The sequence below is a fragment of the Stegodyphus dumicola genome, chromosome 2 (genome assembly GCF_044657685.1).
Source record: "Stegodyphus dumicola isolate Sdum_Otavi_A_Nest chromosome 2, ASM4465768v1".
NCBI lineage: Eukaryota > Metazoa > Arthropoda > Arachnida > Araneae > Eresidae > Stegodyphus > Stegodyphus dumicola.
The window spans coordinates 163,100,547-163,125,873 of record NC_140769.1 but is presented as its reverse complement, the minus strand read 5'-3'; the positions used below and the strand labels follow the sequence as shown (position 1 = coordinate 163,125,873).

The 25,327-nt window shown below is 33.5% G+C and overlaps 1 protein-coding gene across 1 annotated transcript in view; it reads left to right on the top strand.

The window, feature by feature from the left end:
• Nucleotides 1-615: 615 nt before the first annotated feature.
• Nucleotides 616-25,327, top strand: part of LOC118198651 (chitin deacetylase 8-like) — a 56,117-nt gene continuing 31,405 nt past the window's right edge. Inside the window, exons 1-4 of the mRNA XM_035370389.2 lie at nucleotides 616-774; nucleotides 10,881-11,217; nucleotides 14,258-14,525; nucleotides 23,673-23,870. Of these exons, the coding sequence (XP_035226280.1) occupies nucleotides 717-774; nucleotides 10,881-11,217; nucleotides 14,258-14,525; nucleotides 23,673-23,870 (861 nt within the window). The 5' untranslated portion in view covers nucleotides 616-716. The remainder of the gene's footprint in view (nucleotides 775-10,880; nucleotides 11,218-14,257; nucleotides 14,526-23,672; nucleotides 23,871-25,327) is intronic.

The following is a 25,327-nucleotide window of genomic DNA, read 5'->3' as shown; positions in this document are numbered from 1 at the left end:
TTTTCTGCTCCGTTCTAAACAATTGTATTTTTATTAAATTAATATTTTAATATTTTGAGAAAATATATGTTATGTAATAATTTTTACTAAATTTAAGTATGAAACGCACCCACAAAAAATTTTACATATTTTTTTAATTTATTTTATTGCAGTTTCCTTTTGTAAAGCACAGGTGTCCCATCACTTTTTTGAGACACTGTAGAAAGAAATTTAGTAAACAGGGTAGTTTATTTTTAAGAATTTAGAAATATTACTAATGCCATTCATAATATCAAAAAGGTAATAAGCATTGCGTTCCATCCTTATTACTCTGTTTCCATCAGCGTATATCGTGGAGCATGCCTGAATTTTATAATCCTGTATCAGCTAAAGCCATGTTTTTGTTTAAGAACAGGACTCTGCAGGATGTAAAATGAAAGCACAAACTTATTTCACAATATTATTAGATAAAATTAATACTACTCTTCAAAAACTTATTTTTTTAACTGTTTCTATCAGCCCTTTTTTTTTATTCAGTTCAATCCAAGACGGAACTCGCCAAGATATTTACTATCTTTGTTTGCATGGAAACCCTGAGCACTTTCAATTTGACTGGCGCTATCAATTATTCAAAAGTGATCAAATAGTATTGCCATTCAGTATCTGACACATAAAGCGATAAGAATTCGCAATAAAAGCCCCTTCTAATTTAACTTGTCACTCCAAAACCTCTAGATATGATTGCCAACATAATTTTTTCTTGTCTCCTGTTGTTGTTAGGTGGCGTCTGGACAGGTGAGAAATATATTTTTATATAACGTTCATAATTGTTTCAGAAATTTCAGTCACTAGAAATTATTGGATAGCTACAAAGACGATTAAACGAAAATATTAAATGTAAAATATTGAATTTAAGGGAAACCTAATTTCATTGGCATAATATAAGCTTGTTCGGTGATAAAAGCGAAAGACCTGAGTTTTAACATGTTTGCAAATGCCACTAGAAATTAATGAATCTACGCATTTAAATTACACCTTGCTATGATTTTAATATATTTACATTAAGTTTGAACTGACTGAAGGCAAACATTTTAATTGTAGATTTCTGGCAAAAAATGTTAGATTATTCTGTCTTGTGTAAGTTTTCTTCTCTTATTAAGGTTACGCTAATTAATATCAAATTTAACTATTTAATCAAAGAATGATAGAAACGTTTATAAGGTTTTTCTCCCGCCTTCCTAGCACTTTGTGTGGGAGTAGTTCTGCACGCTGAGCCGGTATTCTAGAGGTCCGTGGTTCGATTCCCGGCGAAGGCGAATGCTCCTTTTTCATTTCTCCGGCTTTTTCAATTAACCTAATGTCTCTACTCGTTACATATTATAAGGTATTTCTCCCGACTTGTTAGCGCGCCTACCTGGTGTAGTGGTCTGCAAGCTGGGTGCGTATTCTAGAGGTGCATGGTTCGATTCCCGAGAAGGTGTTGCTCATTTTTCATCTCTACGGTTTCGAAATAACGTAATATCTCTAAGAAAATACTCTTATGTAGTCACACTCAGTTCCGCCAATCAAAGCATGCAGATGTTCTAAACAAAACATTAAGCATTCATTAGAAACATTTCTGCTTGCGAGTACAGCTTAAGAATAGAAATTCTCCAATAAATAAATGAAACAGGAAGTGTCAATTACATACAAAAATTGTTCAAAATTACGTATAATAAGAGCAAAGCGTTATAAGTTAACCCATATTTGCGACTGAATAAGTTTAAAAAAAAAAAAAAAAAAAAAAAAAAAAAAAAAAAAAAAAAAACCTCAAAAGGGGTTTAAATTTTAACTGTCGTCCAAATATGTTTGTTAAGGTTTTTTTTTTTTTTTTTTTCTCTCTTGCTGAGCTCGCAGTCTACCATTCTGCTGGTACACTCACTCCTACTAAGCCGCCCTTTTTTTAATCTTTTCGGCGCTTTATAATTAAGCATCGTTTTCTTCGCACTTACGCCATATATAGTTCAACAGCAAAATTACAAAAATTTTAAAAGCAGCAAAGCAGCATATGTTTAGAATTCCCCATGTAGCGTTAAGTGTTGGCATACAATTTTCCATTTTTTTTTTTTTTTTTTTTTTTTTCAGTTCATCATATCAATGTTCAGTTTTCTTACAAAGAGGGCTTAACAAAACTTTTTGTCTTTTTATTATTAACGTTTTGTGTGATTACTTTATTTATTATTCAAAATGTGATGGGTCTAGATAGCGTTGTTTTTCTCAATGCTATAGGCGTGCATACATTCAAGCAGATTCTTCCTTATTTAAATTCTTTAAATATAATTCAGGGAGATAATATTTGGTTATTTAATTTTTTTAAATATAATACAGTGCGATAATATTTGGAGGCAAGAATCTGAAAAGTGATATATTGTTTCGACGCAAAATGCCGTTTCTAGACTAATATCCCATTCGAAGTTAACGTCGCTTTTGGGCTAAAAATCGGTAGTCTTTTGAGATTTTGAACATTTTGATCTATTTCAAAAATAAATAAGAATGAATCTTAAAAATTAATATCAGTTTCTTAATGGGCTTAAATATTAAGGGGATTATATTTCTTTTAATCTTGTAACTGAAACAAAAGAGGAACTCAGAAGCAAAACGGGGTAACGCACAAAATTATTCAACTTAGATTTTCACTTTCAATAGACTGTTATTTAAGTTAATCTTTTATTTAAGTTTTAATTACACTAGTGATTTACGTCGTCCAGATAGTATAGTGGTTAGGGGAGCCTACTACGGTACCGAAGGACCCGGATTCGAATCACGGAGTAGTGTCGGTGCGTCATGGCGGCACTCTAAATATGCGACGAGCCAAAAGTCCTGTCGTGTGGATTGGTGGGAGTGGAGAGGGGTGGGAGACCTCGGATACACCCCCCGGAGTGCTCTTCCTCAAAATTGGGGGTAGAAAATAGAAGTCCAACCTCTCTTCAGAGCAGGCTTTGGCAACCATTGTTTCATGTTATATGGACAAGACAACAACTAGTGAGTTATATAATTTTGTTTCAGAATTAGTCAAATTTTCTTAGACGTTCAAAATTTCCTTTTGTAATCAAATTGCATTGTTATTCGTAGTTTTATTAGGAAGTAATCTGAAAATAAAACACGTCAATTTACAATTGAAATTTTTTGCCTTAAAAGCTAATGAAATTTTTGCGGCTATCTAATTCATGAACTACACGTTTTTCAATTTTAAAAGATATAACGAAAATAAAATTTTCGACTGATATATTTTTAACACTTAGAAAACTTATTAAAACTTTCATTATTAGTATTTTTTTATACTAGAAACTCCCTCGAATGTCTAAATGTTTAGCGAACACTTTGCAAATTAGTAATGCGACCGGTACATCGTTGTATTTAATGTTCGCTATTTCTGTACCATTTTTTTTTTTTTTTTTTTTTTTTTTTTTTTTTTTAATATTTAAAAATACCACCTGAAGAATTATTTGCTTGTATCAAAGTTGTCGTAAAAAAGTAAGAAAATTCGATTGCACTTTAAATTTTTCTCTTTTATTAAGTATTGTAGCAGCATGATAGATTACAATTATTTGTTATTAAAAACCAATGTATAAAATTGATGGCAGATTTTAATATTGCAATATGATTTTTTTAAAAAAATATTATAACTATTAAACAGTGAAGTAGGTACTTAACTGACATTTCTGTGAAACAAATACGGGAGAACGGAATGGCACGAATGGGACAACAGTTAATCATAACAAAAAAGAAGACATAAAACATCTTATGACATAACAATATTATGAAAACATGAACGTTAAGCAACGTTCTTGGTGATGAGACGGGCAAAAGACGTAACGGGTCGGGTCGTTCAAGATGAATAATTCAAATCTGCAGTCATTGGAAAAAAGTAACATTATGAATATTTCTCTGATAAAGTTATTTTACCTAGCAAATGCCAGACTTTCAACAGTGTATTATTAAACTTCTCACGTGCCATCTCACAACTGGCATAGCTTTTAGCGACTCAGTTCTTAACATAAATTTTTCCTTTGACCACAAACTAGTCACAGCAATAAAATGTTTCAGTACTTTCTAAAAAATAAACTATGTACTGCAGGGATTCTTAAACTTTTCACGTTTTGTACCACAAAAAATACGAAACAAAAATATATGTACTCCGATAGAAAGCATTTCGCCATTAAAAATCAATGCATCCTAAATGGAGTGTATATAATCAAAGAATAAAACCTTTTACATTTTTTGATTATATTCGTAAATGAAAGTTTTACATTACAATAAAATACAAATAAGCATACTAAGAGTATATATATACATATATATATATAGGTAAAATATAAAAATTTAGCTTTCAAATAATAAATTAATAGCCCTTTAACTTCCATTTCATTCTAAAAATAACAGCAATAAATTTTTCTCCCTGCATTTCTGAGGCGCACTTACCGATGAAATCTGAACCCAAAATCCTGTACATTAAACTGCCATGTGATCTGAAATGAATTTGGTGTAAAAACGGTAATTACGCCTATGGTTTAAAGATTATTTACTGGTAAGAGCTCTTAGTAGCTGAAGTCAGAAGTATAGAAATGATCCAAGATCCGACTCTCTCTTTTTCTCTTCCCTCGTCTCTTCTACTACTTTCCGCTGTGTTCGCTAACCAAGCAAAGTTTACTTTTCTAAATTTGTCCATTGTTTAAAATGCGAGCTGTAGAAAATTGAGAGGTGCATTATCCAAAAATAAAATTATGTGCGGAATTTACCGTTATGTGTGTTCTTCGAGTGTCATCTTGCTAATTACGCAGCAAAGTCTTCAAGTTATGATACAGTTCTCTCCAACGTCAGCCCGTTTCAACTCTCACCAAGTCATCTTATTTCAATAATAACGCAGTTTTATCACAATAATTGAGAAGTTTTATTACATGTATATATAAAAATTGTGGTAAATAATGAGTAATAATACATATATTAAGCAAATAATATAGTTGTACAAAAAACAAAGAAGAAACCTGAATCACATGAACAACATTGGCAAGATGCGTTTAAAAATATATATATATACATTCTGTCTTTTTGACATTTTAGATATTACAGGTTTAAAAAATTGGTGAATGTTGTGAAATTTAGTCAATTTAACTGAAGCACGTTATTAAACGTACTTGCCAACTTTTGTGGTTAAGGTGTAAAATAAATTATTAAAATAAGCCAAAAACATAAAATGCAATAGCGCACCTTAATAGTGTTATTTGACTATAACACTACTCGTATTATTAACAAGCATAATCAATCTAATCCTAAACGAAGCAAAAGAATAGAATTATAATTATATGAAACGCTGTCAAATAGACAAACTAAATGTCGAACACATGTCAAATTTAAGATGAGTGTTTATTCTTGTGACTGTATACTAAACCTTCATTGCCATTAGTTAAAAAAAAATGTTAGGTATTATGGTTGCTAGTGAAGTATTATGTTACAAATGTTTAAAAGGGGCGCAATTTTACATTCATTTTGAACATTAATTTAATTTTTTTTCTGTAAAAATTGTACCACTAAAAATATTGCAATGTACCACAGTTTGAGAACCGGTTATATACAGCATTACAAAAGTCTTGAAATCTAGGTGTCTCAATTATTTCATCAAAAACAAATTTGCACCCATCTATGTGATGCAAGAATGTTCTTGTTATTTCACGAATCAAGTTCCTTTACAATTGTAAATTTATAGATCCACTGATCAAATACACGAGTTTGTGTTTCGGTGAGTCTATTTCAGTCTCGCAGGTTGTCTTTCCATCTTGCCATACAAATATCTTGCTTAAAAATTCATTTGAATTTCACAGTGTTTCCGAAACTGCGCTTTCATTTGTTAGTATCATTTAATCTGGTTTCGCAGAAATTATCACCTATCTCAAAAATCATGTCGGCAAATTCAATTTATGAAGCTGAATATTATGTTTTTGCAACTAAAAGAAGTGTATTTTTGAAATGTAGATTTTTGATCTTTTGTAAATGCTAATCACGATCAAGTAAAGTCTTCCTATGTTATACGGTATTTCTCCCGCCTTCTAGCATATCTTTGTTGTATAATGATCAGCACACTTCGGCGCGTATTCCAGAGGTCCAGGTTCGAGTCCCGGCGAGGACATTGCTCATTCTTCATATCCCCTACTTCCAAAAAGCCCAATGTCTCTCCGAACTAAAAAAGGTGGTGGATGATGATTCTCCACCTCCAGGATTTGGCGATAGGGTCCATTAATCCCCAGTCGCCCTTTAAAAAGGGGGAGTATATGAGGTATTTCGCCCGCCTTCTAACATGCCTTCGGGGTCTAATGGTCAATACACTCGGCGCGTATTCGAGAGGTCAAGGTTCGAGTCCCAGCGAGAGAATTGCTCATTCTTCACACCCCCTGCTTCCAATGTCTGTACAACGTAAATAGCCTATTTTTGAGATAATTATTTTTTTTATCTAGAACAAATGTCCATGTAACACGGATAGACGTTTGATGTATAGTTAACATGTTATGAACAATATTATGACTGAGGAGTAAATTATATTTATTGATGTTACAAATAGACAAAATCAACATGTTTACTGAAACGAAGAATAGGCTAAGATATGTTAACAATTTTTTTTTTTTTTTTTTTAAGAAAGAAAACACTAACCGGTTCGAAACGAAACGTATAGTCAGCCTGTAAAGGACCTAAGTTTGCAAACAGCCGAATTTAAAATCGAATCCCTTTCGTAACACGTAACACATTTTTTGTTAATCCAAAACATTCTTATCATATTGCACATACAATAGGTACATGATTAACCGGTCTTTCTGATTCGGATCTTGAGCTGGATACACGACTATCTGTTTAATCTGGAAGGAAAAGAAAATAACAGCATTTAAATATGTAAAATTTAATATATATATATAAACTGTGTATAAATGTTTGCATAATCTAATCAAATGTTTAAAAATCCTTTTTTTTTTTTTTTTTTTTTTTTTTTTTTTTCATGATTTCTTGTTTTGAAGCAAAATTCCACAATTTCTTCAAAAAAATACATTCACTATTATTACATCGTCAATAGCTCATTTCGATAGTTAGGATGCTCCGCTTCCACTTGCTCAGCTTATTTTCATAAATTTATTTCAACGGAAATTACGTAAGTAAATAAACGAGGAAAAATAATAACCGAAAAATATATATACTTAGGCACGACTATGGTCTGAAATACAGAAACTGAAGTATTAAGTTCGATTGCTTCAACACTGTGATTAGTGGAATCTTATTTAACTTTGTTTTTTTATTTTAAGGAATAAGTTTTCTCTGAATAGTAGTTTTCCTATAAATTTAATTGGAAATTTGATTCTTAGTAAAGAATCTGGCTGAAAATATTTAGAAAAAAACAAAATATGCTATATTTTGTTGAAAATATATTTTTTATATGTATCATACTTAAAAAAATTCCATATCAAATAAGACACTATAAAAATTATTATTTTCCCAAACAGTATTTGTTTTCCGTTAACTTAAAATTTTATTCTAGTTCGAATCGGTTAGCAGCTTGACCTTCAAAAACTGATCACATTAAAGAAGGTCACTTTTTCACATTTCGGTGAGTTTGCTTTTATTACGAAAAATAGGAATTGCTTGAATTGCTTCTATTACGAAAACGGGCAAAAAAGATTTTGAAACTCAAACATTAACGGTTTATAAAAGAAAAAAAAGTTAATTTGTTGTAATTTTTTTCATCTTAATTGAAAATTTAGAATTAACCTTTCAAGTTATTTCCTCTTTGAGCACTAAATATTTTCATACCTTTCACGTTATTTGTTTATCATACTTCGCAATATCCACCAAACTGGGTGCTGCATAAAATCTCAAATGAATACATTATAGGCAGCACGCCTTTCCCTGGGGGGAAAAAGAGTCATAAGCGGTTTTACAGAGAAAATTAATAATTATTTTTCTCGCTCAGATAATGCTTTATTGTTTTCCGCTCTGAATTCTCACTGCTACATAAAACCATGGAGAGATGATTATGATAAAGAAAGAAAGCTTATCAAGTAATGAAAGTTTTAAGATCTTAAAAGAAATTATAGATGAAAATCGAATGGATTCGCCATGCAATTTTGGTTAGAAATTTAGTGGTACACACACAGTAAATTTAAAAAATAGTTTTTTACATATTTTATATCCTGCTTATTTCATGGTGCTACATCTCTCGGAACATTGCATAATGAAATGCAACAGTGCAAAATGTAATTTTTGACCAAAATGTATTGATTGCCAAGCCATTGATAGAATACATCATTATCGTTAAGAAGAAATGACTGTGTTCTTTTAAACATTCTGATTTTATGCGATGTTTTGACCTTTAGCAAAAATATCATAATATCCAACTAAAATTCAATAGTAATATATTATAACGTTCGAGTAAAGTGCAGTAACAACACATTCGTCCATTCGATTTCTCACTATTCTATTGCTATCGCAGAAGACAATGAGTACTGTTTTGATTTCAAGCAATGAATCTTTTAAGCTTTCGGAGCGTTTGCTAATTTCTATTGGCCATATTACTGTTTTGTTTCTGAATCATAAACGGGTATTATTGTCCTGCCGTTTGTGTATTATTCAGGAATGTGGCACTTCTTTCTGTGCAACGATCATGCCAATCGACGATTCAAGCTCAGTATGATTTACTTTATATGGTAAAATAGCTATGTTATGCTGACGAGATACGACATATTTGACAGCAATTGTTTCATAAAATCGCCTTCGTTTCTAATTCTTTATTTATAAATGACAATGTAGCCTTTGGTTTTATATAACAGTCTAAAATTTCAATTTGCGTACCATTAGTTATTTATCAATAAACTGTACAAGAATAACAATCTAAAACAATTTTTTATGTTTTAATTTTAAAGAAGATCAGCATTTTTAATTTAATCCTTTAATTTTAGTTTTTTTTATCAAAAAATTATATATTAACTCTTGGCCATTTCTACTTTAATGTGGAATCCCCACAAAATGTACTCATTTCACTTAATTAAGGAAAAAAATTGGAACAATTTACCTTAAAACAATGCTATTTTCACCAAGTTTGGCCATATCGCAAATAAAAGAATGTCGCTTTAAGTAATAGCGTATGAGAATCAATCTAATTTATATCAAATTTTGTAATCAAAGAGTTGATACACGTTGCTTTTGATCAAGAATTTGCGAGAGAGATGACAACAAAGTTTTAAGCTTAATTTTCTCAAAGAGAAGCATCCATGGCCAATAAGGTGGTCGTTCTAGGGGGGTGAAATTCAGTACTAGTATTTATTTAAATTCTCAGTAATATTAATGTCTTCCAAAAGTGTTAATCGTAGGAAGACTTTATTCACAACGAGCATTATTGTATTTTGAAGACTAATGTGTACAACAATGAATAATATGCTCTAACAAAATCATGAAAATTGGATTAACCGGAAGATTTAAAATGATGGTGCGATAATAAATAAACAATTTTTAATCTACTGGAAGCTATAAAAACTTACCGTGTATCAACTGAAAATATTATTTTTATCTCGAAAATAACACTAGCCTGCAAAACAATTTACTTTTTAGTTTGCATGATGTTAATTACACTGAAACTGTAATAATATTCAGCTTTGAAATGTTGGGTATAAATGTTTCATTCTTGCACAAATCTGAGGTACGGAATAAATTTACCTTTTGTAAATATTTTTTTTTTTTCCTTTTGAAAATGCATTTTCCTAAAATGTTTGGTGCATAAGCATGGTATCGAGACTGCAGGGTTGGGGATACTGTCAGCTGGGTAGCGAGGGCGTTGCCGTAAAATTACTTCAAAGTTACTTTGCACGTGCTCATAATGATCTTTTATATGGGTACTAGCTTTATGTACCACTACTTTTTCCATGGTATAAACATGGAGTTACTGAGTTAATGTCTTTCACTTCGAATTCTTTCACGGATCACAAGGAAGCTTCCATGAAAACGAACTAAAATATAAACTGAAAGCTAAATTAATTTCGCTTATAAGAGTCATGTGAAAGTTAAAGTTTTTTATAACCTACCACAAGCAGCTAACAGAAGCTAGTCCTCCTTTGCATAGAGACCTCCGTAACTCAAAGCTTCTCGTGCTCGTAGAAATATCCAACTACAATCGAATGGCACGTAGTTTCAAAACATATCCATAATACGCAACAAAATCGGAAAATGAAGGTGTAAGAATTGCAGTAATAATTCATATTTGTTGGTTGTTTGCGGGGTTGACAGTTGTTGCTTAACAGAATACGTGGCAGCCCACCAAAGAGTATACTAGATGTAAATAAAAAAAAAGGATTTTAATTGGTGCTTTCCTTGAACTTTACAAAGCAGATGAACAATGCGTATGTGATCCTGTGACATACAATAAAAGTATAAGATGTGTTACAGGTGAAAAACCTGACAATGAAAACTTCTGCGTCGTATTGGGTCAACATTGCCATTACATTAGGTCGGCAGGTACTTGACTGCAATTTCATTCAATGGTTCCATAGTAAATACTCTCCGAGACACTCAACTCAGTTCCTACTCCTGTTCTTGTCTTCGGCAGCTGCCATTTATGTCAGGATACCGTGCATCACATCGCCGTACCACGGTGGAGAGAAACTTGTATACAGCCACATTAGGATAGGCCAAAAGGACGATAACCATGACGACACACAGCTCTGGATTTTACAGGCGGGATTATATAACGTTTCATTTCTTATCCTCTTCAGCCCTGTGTAGACGCAAGGGAGATTGCAAGTTTTCTAACAATATTTTAAATTGTAATATGTTTGAAAAAATATTATTCGCATACTCTTAAAATATAATATTAATTAACGTATGTTTCTTTTCAGCGCCTCCCTCTGAGCAAGATTACGAGCCTGATTATTCTGATGAAATAGTGACTCCTTCTTGCGAAGTCAAGAAATGCCAGCCTCCTAATTGCAGCTGCTTTGGAGTTCAGCCGCATGTTCCTGTAAAGAAACGTCCACAGTTCGTTATGCTGACGTTTGATGACGCCATAACTGTTGCCAACATTGGCACGTATAGAAAAATAATAGAGAAACGGCGAAACAAAAGAGGCGGAAGAAATATTACAATGACATTCTTTGTTTGTCACGAATATAATGATTATTCCCTTACTAATGCTCTGTATCAGGAAGGACATGAAATAGCTGTACATTCCATCAGGTATTTATCATCTCCTTGCGGTTTTCTAATGTGATAATTTTATTTATGGAACAAATTTATTACGTGAAAGATTTATTTATAAGGGCAATATAGAGTCTAAAAGAGATATTTGAATGTTAAACCGTAATTAGCTTACATAAATTTTCAAAAGCGACTGTATAACAGACTTTCATAGGTAAATAATATTTATAAATAAAAAGGGTCAATGTGTAAATACAAAGCATGCATAGTCTAGTTACTTGTCAGAAGTGAATATACTTTTATGAAATGTTAAATAGTCAGAATTACATTAATTTTAGGAGGCTCTAAGTCTTAATGTCTACAAGTAAATAGAATCAACAAGAATCACACCTGAATAAGCATAAAAAATTAGGCTTTTGAAAACTATTTATGATTACATTGGGGCATGCTGAGATAGGCCAGTTTCATTTCATCAAATTGACGTTAAAGAAAATATAATATTAGAAATCTAAATATTGTACATAAGATTATAGAATGAAATCAAGCTTCATAATTAAATTATATATATATATATTAATTCACAAGATTACGAGTTCTTCTTATTAACAGTTTAAGTATTTTTAGGCACTTCAAAATAATTGTAATAAAAAGTTCATAAACTGAAAGTCCTCTGAAGTGGAAATGTACTAAACAATATATTATAATTCCGTATTAAAGAAAAATAACGGTGGTGTAGGGCTCTGTCTGAACCTACTGTTATTGACTTTTGTAAACAACACACATTTCTCCAGATCCGCAAAAGTAATATTTTTAAACACTAGGAAGAAGTAAAGAAGAAGAGAACTTCCAGAAGATCAGTATGTAGCCACTCAAGAAGCTTGCTAAGGGGTTAGAGGTAGTGCCATGTCTATTAGGCGCGATCGCGTAATCTTGACATACAAGTTCAATCGCTGGGTGCCGCATAAGCTAACTCATGCAGATAAGAACATATGTGTTCGGACCAGCACAAATCTGCTCGAATATAAACGCAAGGAAAAGGTTTAGGACCGTATCGGCACTTGTGATGTTAAGTGGATTTATTTCAACGACACAGGCTGCAAAGGGAGTTGGTTTGCCCCAGTGATCCTGTCGGCAGCGTCGCAGAGTGCGAGTGACTAACAGAAAGATCATGCTTTGTATCTGGAGAGATATTATCCTAGGATTGCCATGGTATTATCCACAAAGGGTATCTCGACAAAGGTAAAACCCTTGACAATAAGATTGTAAGAACCACTTGCTTATCTTCTAAGTGACAACTGTACGTGTAGGAACTACACAGGAGGAAAGTAATCTTTATTCAACTCTTTAAAATTTGCAATGTGTCGACTTGACGTTAGCACACTACACCACACTCGGGGAATAACTGAAATAGCAAGAACTAAACTAAAAATCCGAAAATATTAACAAGTAGTAGAAAGTCTCTACAGGGCCAAGAAAACTACTGTTACTTAAAAACCACTTCGTAAACTAGTGGCAGAAAGGTGAAGCTGTCATGCCACTTAAACCAGCAATAACTGCAGAAATAGAAGCTTACGTTATAAGAGATGATGGCGAATGCCCAAAACTCTCTCACTTTTTCCCCCTAGAACTTAGTATTTAAACTTTTTATCCTCAACATAAGATTTTCATTGCTTCACGCGCGCTACCAAATTTAAATATTCTGACATTGACAATTAGGGGAATGAAAACTTATGGGAAATAATGCAAAATTAAATTAAATTGGTTATTTAAAATAAATATACATCTCTACAACTGATTTACTGATCCATGGTCCAGTCTCGATGTTCCCGGAACCTACTGTAAGCGTAGTTCAAATGGCGCTTAGTCAAAAGAGGCACTCGAGCGGGACGCCTGCTGCGCAGTCCCGTAGCCAACGGTGAGCTGTGTGTTCCGTAACACTTGCACTTGGACCTGCTTTGTATTGGGCTGTTAGCTGAGCCATGGCTAACTACAGGTTCCTGTAGTTGACCATGGCTGAGCCTTACAAGGTATACAGCGAGATGCTAGTCCGTGTTGACGCAGCTATCAAGGATAAACTTCGCACTGAGTTTCGGCGCAAAAAGGAAATGTTCCATCAAGATAATGCAAGACCACATGTATCTGCATTGAACGGCTGGACTCTGTACGGCCTCGTATGGGATCTTTTGCCAAACGCATCATATATCCCTGACATCGCCCCTTTGGACTTCCACCTTTTTTCACACCTGCAACTACATCTTGCTGGTGCTATCTTCCATTCTACACAGGACGTCCGAAATGTAGTTGATCTCTTTTTGGACTCGCGGCCACTAAGTTTCTGCCCGAAGGCTTTGAAAAACTACCAAAATGTTGACAGAAAATCACAGATTTGGGTAGTGTTACTACTCGCACTAAAGATACTGCTGTCATGTTTTTTCTCTAACTTTATTAAGAATGTTTTTTGGCAGAATAGGTTGGTTACAACCAGATATTTAATGGGGAAGCTTTCCTGTCATTGTTGGAAAAAAAAAATAAAAAACAGATAAATTAAAATCAGAACCCTACCCACTTAAAATATTCATGTGGATTTTTATTTCTTAAAGTTTATCCAAAGTGCAAGAGGTTATCCAGTCAGTCTTGTTTTCGAATAAATACAGTATTTCTTTATATTCAGGCAAATTCGATATGCATTTATAGTATTTGGTTAAGAATTTAACTCTGCAGTTGGGAAATATTTAATTAAGAATTTTTTTTTCATTTATGGCACATACTAATAGAAGTAAATAAACACTTCATGAAGCTTCATGAAATTCGTCTGCAAGTAGAAAAGGAAATGTTACATCTTTAAAATTTTTATTTTGTTCAAAGAAATAGTTTGTTAAGAAAAGAAATATTTCTACTGACCTTGCATTAATCAACGGTAAGTAATGTTTATAGTTTAAGAATCAGTTAGCTAGTTATATACTAAGCAAACGATTATAAAGTTCGGGGAAGTTTGAATTGATCATCTTAAAAATCAAAGTTTATTCCTACAGTTTTTTTGACGTACGAAGGTATGGTTAAATACGTTATTGTTTTTCAGCCATGAAAGTAACACTGATCTTTGGCGAGATGCTACCGAAGAAAAATGGACGAAGGAAATGGCAGGAATGCGGACCATGCTTAAAACTTATGGAGGTATTCCTCAAGAAGAAATTGTGGGACACAGGGCACCTTTCTTACAAACTGCTGGCAACATCACATTTAGAGTACTAAAGACTGAAGGTTTCTTGTATGATTCATCCATGCCTACCAGGAACTACATGGAGCCGCCAATTTGGCCATATACTCTCGATTATGGGTACCTTCAAGTAGGTACACACTTTAATATTTTGTGTAATACGTACAGATAATTAAAAAAAGTACTGAAATTACTTTATTTGATATAATGTATTATTTATAGTGTAAGGATTTAAGTAACTTTTCTATCCTTCTCTTTTTACCCACGCTTTTCATGCCAGAATGTAAATGAGATAGCGAGCATTAATTCAGATTGAGGAAGAAAGAAGGGCTATTTTAAGCGAAGTTTTCGTAAGTTGATGTTAAAGCGTGTTCTGCCTACTTGAGAACACTTTGCTACGTAACTAACAGCGATTTGATTCAGTGGCACTAAGCGCTTCTAGCCATTAAGCTTGACTCGCCGATTTTCTACAAACCAGATCCTTTTTGCTCTTTATTTTATCCTGTGAGACATTAAGCTAATCTAACTAAATTTGATTATAGTTCAGTATGGCTTATGTAAGCCCAAGTGGAGTTGACTGTGAAGAACTTTGTGTTTGAATAAAAGGGTCTTATAGACCCTTCTTTTGACTTTTGTTTGTATCATAAAACTTGAAAATAATTCTTCTACAGTCTTTTCAGAGATCGTTAGTGTATGCTTCCTAAGCATACTAGATACTATAATACATAAAAGTGAATCAATACTTAATATAAAAAAAATCAACTGAAGGTGAAATGAGGATGTTCTACTTTATCAAAACTATTAATAAATTTTCCTTGTCTGAACCCCATGTCAGGCGGTATGTCTAAACTGTTATCCTTGTTTCTTGCTGCAAATGGACGTCGATGATTTCGGTGGTCTTTATGGAAACTACTATGGAAAAACATCTCAGGAAATTATCTCATTAGACGTCCAAGTGGTAATTCTTACTTGATGGTGCAAATACATGTGGATGGGCCGTTCTGAATAGTATAGCGGGTAGCGTTGCTGCTGCCAGTGGATTCGTGTTCAGATTCCGCAAGGTTTGAATGTTTGTTAGTGTATACTCTGTCTTTGCAGCATGGGGACATTCAAAATATACGGCCAGCCGAAAGTACTCTCGAGTGATTTGGTGATAGTGAAAGAGGGATAGGAAATCCTTAATCCTTGGATCTGTGTCCCGGGGATTCTCCTTTAAAATTTTGATGGAACTGGGCATAGTCTTCTAACGTGCCCAAGCCTCATGCCAACACTAGACCCAGACCGGCGCTCCTCGCTGCGATAAAATTCGTGGACTTGTTTGACTTTCCCCTCAGGCAAGGAAGATAAATTACAACAAAAAGTCGATGGTTTCGATTACCTTTATGGAGCCGAAGATTACCTGAGCATGAGCCGAAGATTACCTGAGCAATTGCATGACGTGCGGCCGAGTATTGCCGTGGAGAAGAACTGGCCCCTTTCTGTTGACCAATGCCGGGCACATGCATTGCAATTTTTAGTGCATGTCGTTGATTTGGCGACAGTACTCATCTGCTGTAATTATTTCGCCCAGATTTAGGAAGCTGTGGTGGATAAGACCGGCCGCAGACCACCATACAGTCACCATAATTTTCTTTTGGTGCAGATTTGGTTTTGGAAAGTTTTATGGTGTCTGACCGCGGTCCAACCACTGAGCCGAATATCACCGGTTGTTATAGAGAATCTACGTTTCATCGCACGTAACAATTCGATCAAGGAAAGGGTCATTTTTGTTGCGGAAAAGAGCAGACGACACTTCAAAACGGCGATTTTTTTAAAATTTTCGGTCAATTTTGTAAGGCCTTTGAAGCCAATTTTGTAAGGCCTTTGAAGCCAATTTTGTAAGCTCTCGGGAGGCACCCACTTATCGAGCTTCTTTGACTTTCCTATACGATTCAAGTGACCAGAAATCATTGTTTTGCTTACGCCAAGCTCCTCCACAAGCTCTCGAACAGCTGTGCACAGATCTGTTTCAACTAAAGTCTTCAAATCGTCGTCATCAGCAGCTGAAGAGCGTTCATGACGCTCTTGATCTTCCAGGTCAAATTCTCCATGACAAAACTTCCGATACCACCGTTGAACTGTAGATTCATTAACACTTTTCTCGCCCCATACTTTGTTGACATTTCGAGCCGTTTGTGTTGCGCTGTGGCCTAGCTTGTACTCATAAAAGTAAATTTGCCAAAAATCTGGTTTGGGCATCTAAACAAAAACACCTAATAAATATATTTTTTTAATAATTTTGGAACAAAATGATTATATAATATACAGCGAGAATAGAGCTTCAAAATGATATATAAACCAATATAATTCAAAATACTTTTGTTGCTAAAAATGTACAGGAAAGATAAACAATTGCAAAAATCTGCATTATTTTCCGAAAAGCCAATAATTTGGCTCAATATATGCTCATCGGCTAATTTTTCAAATAATATAAATTTCATAACATTGTAACTTTAGAAATCTCTACGCAGTTAAAAGCTGAATATTTTTCATTTCCGAAGGTATGTTTACCGTATTACACCGTGTTCACAGAAGTCTTTATGCAGCCTTTATTTTCGCTAACTTTAATTGTAGAGATATAGTTCCAATTACAGAATTGTTATAAGATGGTGCAAATATTCACTTGTTGTATTTTTAATTAAAAAAAATAATTTTGTAAAAACTGCGAAATCTAAATTTTTATGCAATCATTCGTTCCCTATAGTTATATTTAAGAAAATTTTTGCTATTATAGAAAATACAACGGAACAAAAAATTTCGAATCCTGTGCAACGAAAAGTGGACCAGATATTTAACTTTAAAATCTGAGATTCAGAGGCCTTACAAAAATTTAGCTAGTGATGTATTTACATTTTTTTGTAAGCAAAAATAAAGCAAATTTAGAAAAAAATGTTTTGATTTAATACCTGGTTGTAACGAAAATTTTCTGTAAGTAAAAGTTCTTAATAAAGTTCGAAAAAAGAAATATGAAAGTAGTATCTTTAGTGCGGGTAGTAATCACCACCCAAATCCACGATTTTCTTCCAACGTTTTGGTGATTTTTCAAAGTCTTCGGCCCAGAAACTTGTTGGTCACGAGTCCAAAAAAAGATCAGCCTCATTTCGGACATCTTGTGCAGAAAGGAAGATAGCATCAGCAAGATGTAGCTGCAGGTGTGAAAAAAGGTAGAAGTCTAAAGGAGCGATATCGGGGCTATGTGGTGAATGTAGTAAAAGATCCCACTCGAGTCCGTACGGAGTCTAAGCCGGTGAACGTAGACATATGTGATCTTGCATTACCTTGATGGAACATTACTTTTTGCGTCAGAACTCAGTTCGACGCTTTTCTTTGATAGCAGCGCCAACATGGATTAGCATTTCGCTGTACACCTTACTTACGAGAGTTTTATCTTTTCCAGATAATCTTTGTGGATCTACGGCAATCCCACCAGATACAAGCTATGATCCTTTTAATAGTCAAATCGGGCTTTGCGATGCTGCCGTGGGGCTCACCTTGCGCGGACCAACCCCCTTTTCGGACTGTGTTGTTGAAGTAAATCCACTTTTTGTCACAAGTGACGATCCGGCCCAAAAGTTTGTCCTTGCATTGATATTTGAGCAGATCAGTGCAGGCCCGAACACGTCTGTCCTTATCTGCTTGAGTCAGCTCATGCGGCACCCAGCGATTGAACTTGTATGTCAAGTTTATGCGATGCATAAATGGACTAATGGACATGACACTAACGTCTAACTCCTTAGTAAAGCTCTCGAGTGTTTGCATACTGATCTTCTTCCACAAGTTCTTGCAAAAGGGCCTCATCAACATCAGTAGGTCAGTCAGAGCGCTCTGCTTCTTGAATGTCATAGTCCTTGTTTTTGAACTTACGGTACCGAACCTTCAAAATATGATATGATACAACATTAGTACTTAATGCTGTACACATGATTTGGTGACATTATGTAGCTGACGTTTTGCAACAAAGCTGGTAGTAAATGATATTTCTAATCTGGTAGCGTCATAGTTCCATTTCAGATACCTTATACTTAACACGAAGCAACTTTCTTTGAAATGCCAAAAATATTTTGAAAAAATGTGATTAAACACGCAAACTCGAACTGTTTGCGCAGACGGTATTTGCGGTGGTGGGAAACCTTCTTTACAACCTGTTAGTTTAGGTGACGAGAACTGCTGCATAGATTGTCGTTAAAAATATTAATCAATAGCTATGTATCCACATATATATATATGTATATATATTTAGAAAAAACATATTATTCGCAGAATCTTATTCATGTTTTAAAAGTCCTGGAAGATTTCAGATTCCGTATATAGTCGACTCGTAACACTGTTTGCATAAATTAAAACACAAAAATATTTATAGTTTAATAAACTTTTTGTATCATTATTAGATTATGTGTATAAAGATATAAGAGTTCCTGAGAATATTAATAGCTCATTTTTAACGTCTGAAAATTTACAAATAATTTGCGTGAAAATTCTTTCGGCATTAGTTGTGCATTAATTGTGAAATATCTATTGCTATATTTCTTAAAAGGTTAGTGAAAAGGATTTACACAGCTAAAAAAGCGGGTGATTTTCTTTCTAAGGCTACTATATCCTCTTCGGGTCATAGGTCGACGGACAGTTGTGGCTTTTCCCTTCGAAACGATACACGCATTTCTCTCGTAGGAGGAGAGAGAATTTCAAATGTCTGAAGAGGAAAGTTTTCTGATTTCTTTATTAGTGCCATTGTCACAGTCCTAACTGAAACAGGTATAAAAACATTTCTTGAAGTTTTGCATGAGACCAGGGCATGTCGCACTTAAAAGGGGGTTAGAATTTTCTAGAAAAATTGGCTATCTGTTATTACCCTTTTCTCGTTGAATAGATAGAGAGAATTAAAAAAAAAAAAAAAAAAAAAAAAAAAAAAAAAAAAAAAAAAAGAAGAATTGGTATTAATTTATAGTTAATTTGAGCCAATAGTGAATTTAGAGACTATCCTTAATTTAGAGAAGCCGAGTTTTTAAAAGCTGTTTCACGTGAATGCAGAAGCAGATTTTTCACCGTACAGAAATTGGAAAGAAAAAGGAGTAAATAAGTCTCTCCGTGGCTTGTGAGCTGCGGTGACCTGACCATGTTGCGGTACGGGTTCTCTTCGCGACATTTATCGGGGATTAGAAAGGCGGAACCGGGCTGTGACACGTGTTTTCCCGGGCTTGCTTCTCCTCGAAGAATTTGTTTTCCTTTATCGCTGATTTTTCTATGAAACATTTCATAAATGCTTATGTCTTGTCATAGATCTTCAAAAAATTTATGTGCTTACGCCTCGTCGCAGGTTTTCAAAAAATTAATAACGGTTAATAGTCATCTCCCTTTGTCATAGACTTATTGGTGTTGCTTGCAGTTATCTCCGAACCGGATTGGGAGCATTTAAACCCATTGACTGTGTGAGTGGACGATCTCGAATTTGCGGTCTCGTTTCCAAGTTCTGCTAGTCTTGTTCCAATTTAAAGTCTTGTCCCACATTTTCTAAATAAAATAAGGCGAGTATTGTACCAAACTCAGTAAGTACACAAATTTAATATACAGCTTATTCCAGTTAAATGGGTAATAGGATTTTCATAAAAGAAATTAAATTGTGTAAGTTAATGTAAGTGTTGATATGAATAAAAATAACAAATTTGATATAAGAAAATAAATAAGCTATTTTGAAGATCTTTAAATTAAGAAAATACTTGTATATTTTTTTGCAAAAATGCACATCAAGATTTAGCTCAAATGTTAAAATTCATAGAAAAATGTTAGCCTCATATATGAATGCTAGATTAATGATTAAAGTAATATAAATTAATATAAAATATCATGATTGTTTTCAAATTCGTAGAAGCTTTTAACCAGAGGAAAATCAATTTTAAACGTAAAGACGATTTAAAAACAGAAATAATTTTGATAACACATTAAAATGCTGTTGGAAAAAATATTTGCATACCCTTTTTCATGTTCGTAGAAAAAGGAAAACAAAGTGAAATGCCAGAAATACACTAAATATTGTTGCGTGCGTACGGGTTCGTTATGAAATGAATGCACAAGTCCGATGAAAAATGAACAAAAATTTATTATTATCACAACAAAAATGCTTAAATTTTCTCAAATTATCATGCAGTATTAAATATCTCACAGTAGTTATCTTTTAACTACTCAAATGTCCAATAGAACGTAATTCAAAACAGCTAAAGAAAGCTAATCCGCGAATTCGCCCCAATCAACAAGAGCAGTTTTCTAAACAACAACAAACTAAGCAACTACTACGAACTTTATTCTTTATTTCTTATTCACCGCAGGTATACAACTGCATTGAGTTTTGACCTGTTCAATCTGTGGAGCCTATGAAGGCCATTCACGGTTTTTAGTACATTAAGGTGCTACTGCACCTCGCCCGGGGGGCGTGACATTAGAACAAGGTGCAATCATTCCGTGGCGAAGTACTACGAACTGAGATATTTTCTTCCTTTTATAAGATTTTAAAATCACGCGCTAGAATTTTCCAGCACTTTCTCGAAATCAAAAAGAGATATTTATGTATTTAATGCACGCGCTCTTGTATTTTCAATTTTCCGGCTTAGCTTTCTTTTAATATTCGTCACGCGCTGCACTGCGCGAGAAATAAAACCATTTAATTTATAATTGAACTAACATTAGCTTTTTAAATACCAAATTCGTAACAATATTTTGAATTAATAAACTTCATTTTCAATCTTTTTAGACTTCGTATAATAACCGTAAAAGTGACGAATGAAATATACCATAAAGGCAGTAGTTTCTTTCAGTACATTCGAATTCGTATAATATCCGTAAAAGTGACGAATGAAATATACCATAAAGGCGGTAGTTTTTTTCAGTACATTCGGATTCGTATAATTTTCGTAAAAATAACGAGTGTAAAATAAAGATAAAGAGCCAACAGTAACTTCAGCCTTTTTTATTCGTATAAATTTCGTAAAAGTAACGTGCAAAAAAATATCATACCCTTATTTCACCAAATTTATACGTATATTTTTGGAGACGTGCTGCCTGGGTCGTTATTCTTCTTATATTAATGGCGCTCAGTGACTGAAGTTCTAAAGTTTCAGACATTCGACAAAAAACTGAACTTCCTATTGTGCCGTAGTAGAAGAAGGTAATTCTGTGAAAATTGCAACTCAACTAATTACTGTGCGCAAATGAAGAACAATGAATAAGACTAATTTAGTGGAATGTTATCAGCCTTAACTTTTGCAGCGATGAAATATTCGTCGCATCTACGATTTGTGTAAAGAAATTATAGACCAAATCTCCACTGATTGATGTTCATTGTCAACCGTGAGGGTGTCTTTATTGAGTTGTTCGGAAAGTAATTTCGTTTTTTCCCAACAGGGGTCTTAGTTGTATTTTTCACAGCCAACTTCGCACTTAAGCCACATAACCATTATATATTTTGACGGCTGGTACAGCAAGGCTTGTTTATAAAACGTGCGATTTATTTTACGTAGTATTTTTTGGTTGGAGCCCTTTAAAATACGAAAAATGAAAAGCAGTATTATCGGCATATACTTTTTTTACTATCGAAAAGGTAAAGATGCTGTTCAGGCAAGAAAATTATCCAATGTGTAGGGAGAAGATGTATCGACAGAAAGCCAGTAAAAAATTAGTTTATAAAATTTCGATCCGGCAGTTTTGATCTTGAAGATGTACCACGTTCTGGACGGCCAATTGATGCTAAAGAAGAGCTTAAGCACATGAGGAACCCATGTCTCAAGCTTTGAGATTAAACCTAGGCGCTTCAAATGATCATAAGCGGTCGCATTCGTTAATCTCTCAGTGATCTCACAAGTTGGATTTGGATCAATTAATGCCTTTATTGTGGCTTCATCAGCTTCAACTGGTCTTCCAGAACGTCGTGCATCTTCAAGATCAAAACTGCCGGATCGAAATTTTGCAAACCAGTTTTGGCACTGGTATTCTTTCAATACATCTTTTTTCTCCAAACACATTGGATAATTTTTTTCTTGCTTGAACAGCATTTTTACCTTTTCGATAACAAAAACGAAAATGCTGCTTTTCAGTTTTCGCATTTGAAGGGCACCAACCAAAAACTACTGCGTAGAATAATCGAACGTTTTCACAAACAAGACTTGCTATATCAGCTGTCAAAATATATAATAATACGCAGCCAAAATGTGAAGTTGCCCGAGAAAAAATACAATTAAGCTCTCTGTTGGGAAAAACGAAATTACTTTCCAAACAACCCAAAAATTTTTATTTGTTGATGTGTGGTTACTAGTAATTAGTTGTATCACGTAACGGTTTAAATTTACTTCTATATCTTATTTCGTAATTGGCAATGTTTATGAGTAACTATTGGAAAAAAGAATATAATAATTTTATATAATATAAAAATATAATAATAGATGGTTTTGTTATAAATTATTAAAAATAAGAAATTTCAGTAACTGAATGAGTTTTACTGTTTAATGATAGCTAAATAATTATGGTAAATTACTTTAAAAAGCTAAATCGTTCAGTATTCAGAATGTGAAATGTGATTACATTAAGAGAATAATGTTCTTCTGTAGACCTGGATCCAGTTACCTTAATTATATATTATTCTAGAATTAATAAATATGTTTTAATAGTACATATTTGCTCATGTTTATTTTAGTGGTCTATTATGTCTCCTATGTGACCCTTAGGGAAAGCATGGATCTTCTGAAACGAAGCTGAGTAACATCTTGGGGTGTAGTTGTGGAATAAATTATTTACATGCATTTTAGAACTATACGATATGATTTATTATTTTATTTTAACTGGTGACTGAATTCTTACTTGTGTGGATTATCCTTTATGATATTTTGAGGTGTTATACATTTGTATTTCAATGAAAGGAATTCGTGGCTATCGCTTGAGTTTAGGAATAGATTTAAGTGTTTTTAAGTGTTAAGTTTAAATGTTAAGTGTTAAGATTTAAGTGTAAGAGTTAAGTGCAGCTGAGGATGGTGGTTCGGTAAAACCATCGAAACTAATCCTGTGAAAATTTTGAAAATTAACGCTGATTTTTGTTGTTTGACTTGTAAATTAGTACTTATTCGGCGTGTGTTTGTGTCTTAATGAACGGCTTACTTAAAATTGTTTCGAAAATACAAGAATGCAGTAGAAACTACTGCTTTACGTAGCCAACCACATTTAAGTCGCATATGAAATTTTCAACAAACACATTTTTTAGGACTGCCAAATACAACCTTGTCCAACGGAGTTCTTTGAAGGTATTTGGATAGTACCAATGATTCAGTATCGCAGGAAATCTAAGGATGGTGACTTCTTTTGCTCTATGGTAGATGCTTGCACCCCCCAGCCGACAACAGCGAGTGACACCAAGGAGTTTCTGCTACAAAACTTTGAAAGACATTATAAAAACAATAGAGTAAGTTAAAATTTCTTTAATTCTTAAAATATATTTTGTAACTTGGCAGTCACAGGCTGTAACAAAGAGCTAATGAATTAATGATTAATTAAATAGTATCAGAACAATATTTTCTTTAAATAACAATAATTTTAAACGTAATTAATTTTATTGTAATTCATTTAAATTTAAATTTTTAATGGAAACATTTTAACACTCTACTGGATTAGCTAAATAAAATTATTTGCTATGGTCAGTTCAGTGTATGTTAAATAAATAATTACCAATTAGACGCCCAGTCTGACACAATCGGAAGATTTTCAATACGCATCTTATTTTATTTTCAGACTCAAGCTGCCAAGTCCTATGCGTTTTCTTCTTTAATAAGGTTAGGTTAAGCTATTAGAATGTGGCAAAGCACACAAAGGCTATCTGCCTAAGTGGTTCCATGCTTTTATGGAGGAATTTCTATGGGAAAATAGCTCGTATTCACCTTGCACATGGGTAAAATCACGAAAACCAACTACGCAGGAAGCACATTTGCTTCCCGAGACGAAGCAGTGGCGTAAGTAAGGGTATGCAAGGAATGCCGTCGCATAAGGGCCCGAAGGCTTAGGGGGCCCTTAAATGTCCTGCTGAACTACATTTATATGTTTAAACTTAAAAGTATTTTTTTGTATTTTTTTCCCTTTCGTTTTTCATTTTTATTTTTAGAGTTTGTACTACTATGAATTCTTATTTTAATATCATAGAATTCGTCTTCTTTTAAGTTTTTAAGGGCCCTCTTCCTACATGGTGCAGTAACGCAGTTCCGTATAAAACGCAGAAAAGGGGCCCTTGGAAGCCCATGAAACAGTTAAATTCAATGTTTGCAAAAGTTAATATTCCATCATTCGACTATGAAATAGCAACTTCGTGACCTACCTCAGTTCAGGCATAGGAGTCAGCAGAAAATAGGAAAAGTTCCTTTGTATTTCTTAGTTTCTTACCTGAAAATTTTTAAAGGCGACCCCCTGAAGAAAAGGTTTCTCCCTTTGCAATTCCAATTCAACAGGGGATGGAAGTGGAAATTAATTGTAATTATTTATTATAATGTAATTATTTTGTATATTAATTTATTTCTATATACTTTGTTATTATGATCGAATAATTAATAGACACATTTTCTAAGTATAAATAAAGAAGTAACTAAACAGGATTCTGGTACTTAATTTCGAATGACCTTTGCAAATTAAGAGGAAACGTGATATATTATTTGCAGTTCGAAATTTTCATAATATGTCATTCCGAAGCGTTTAATTTTGTTCATATATTGAATCTGTTACTAGCACTTCCATTAAACCCAAGTCCAAAAATCAGGACTAATATTAAGCTTGAAATTGAATTTATTAATGTGAATGATTTTTTACAATTTAATATAACATGTATTGCGTTGGTTCACTATAAACTGCGTATCACTTTTCAAATTATTGCCACCA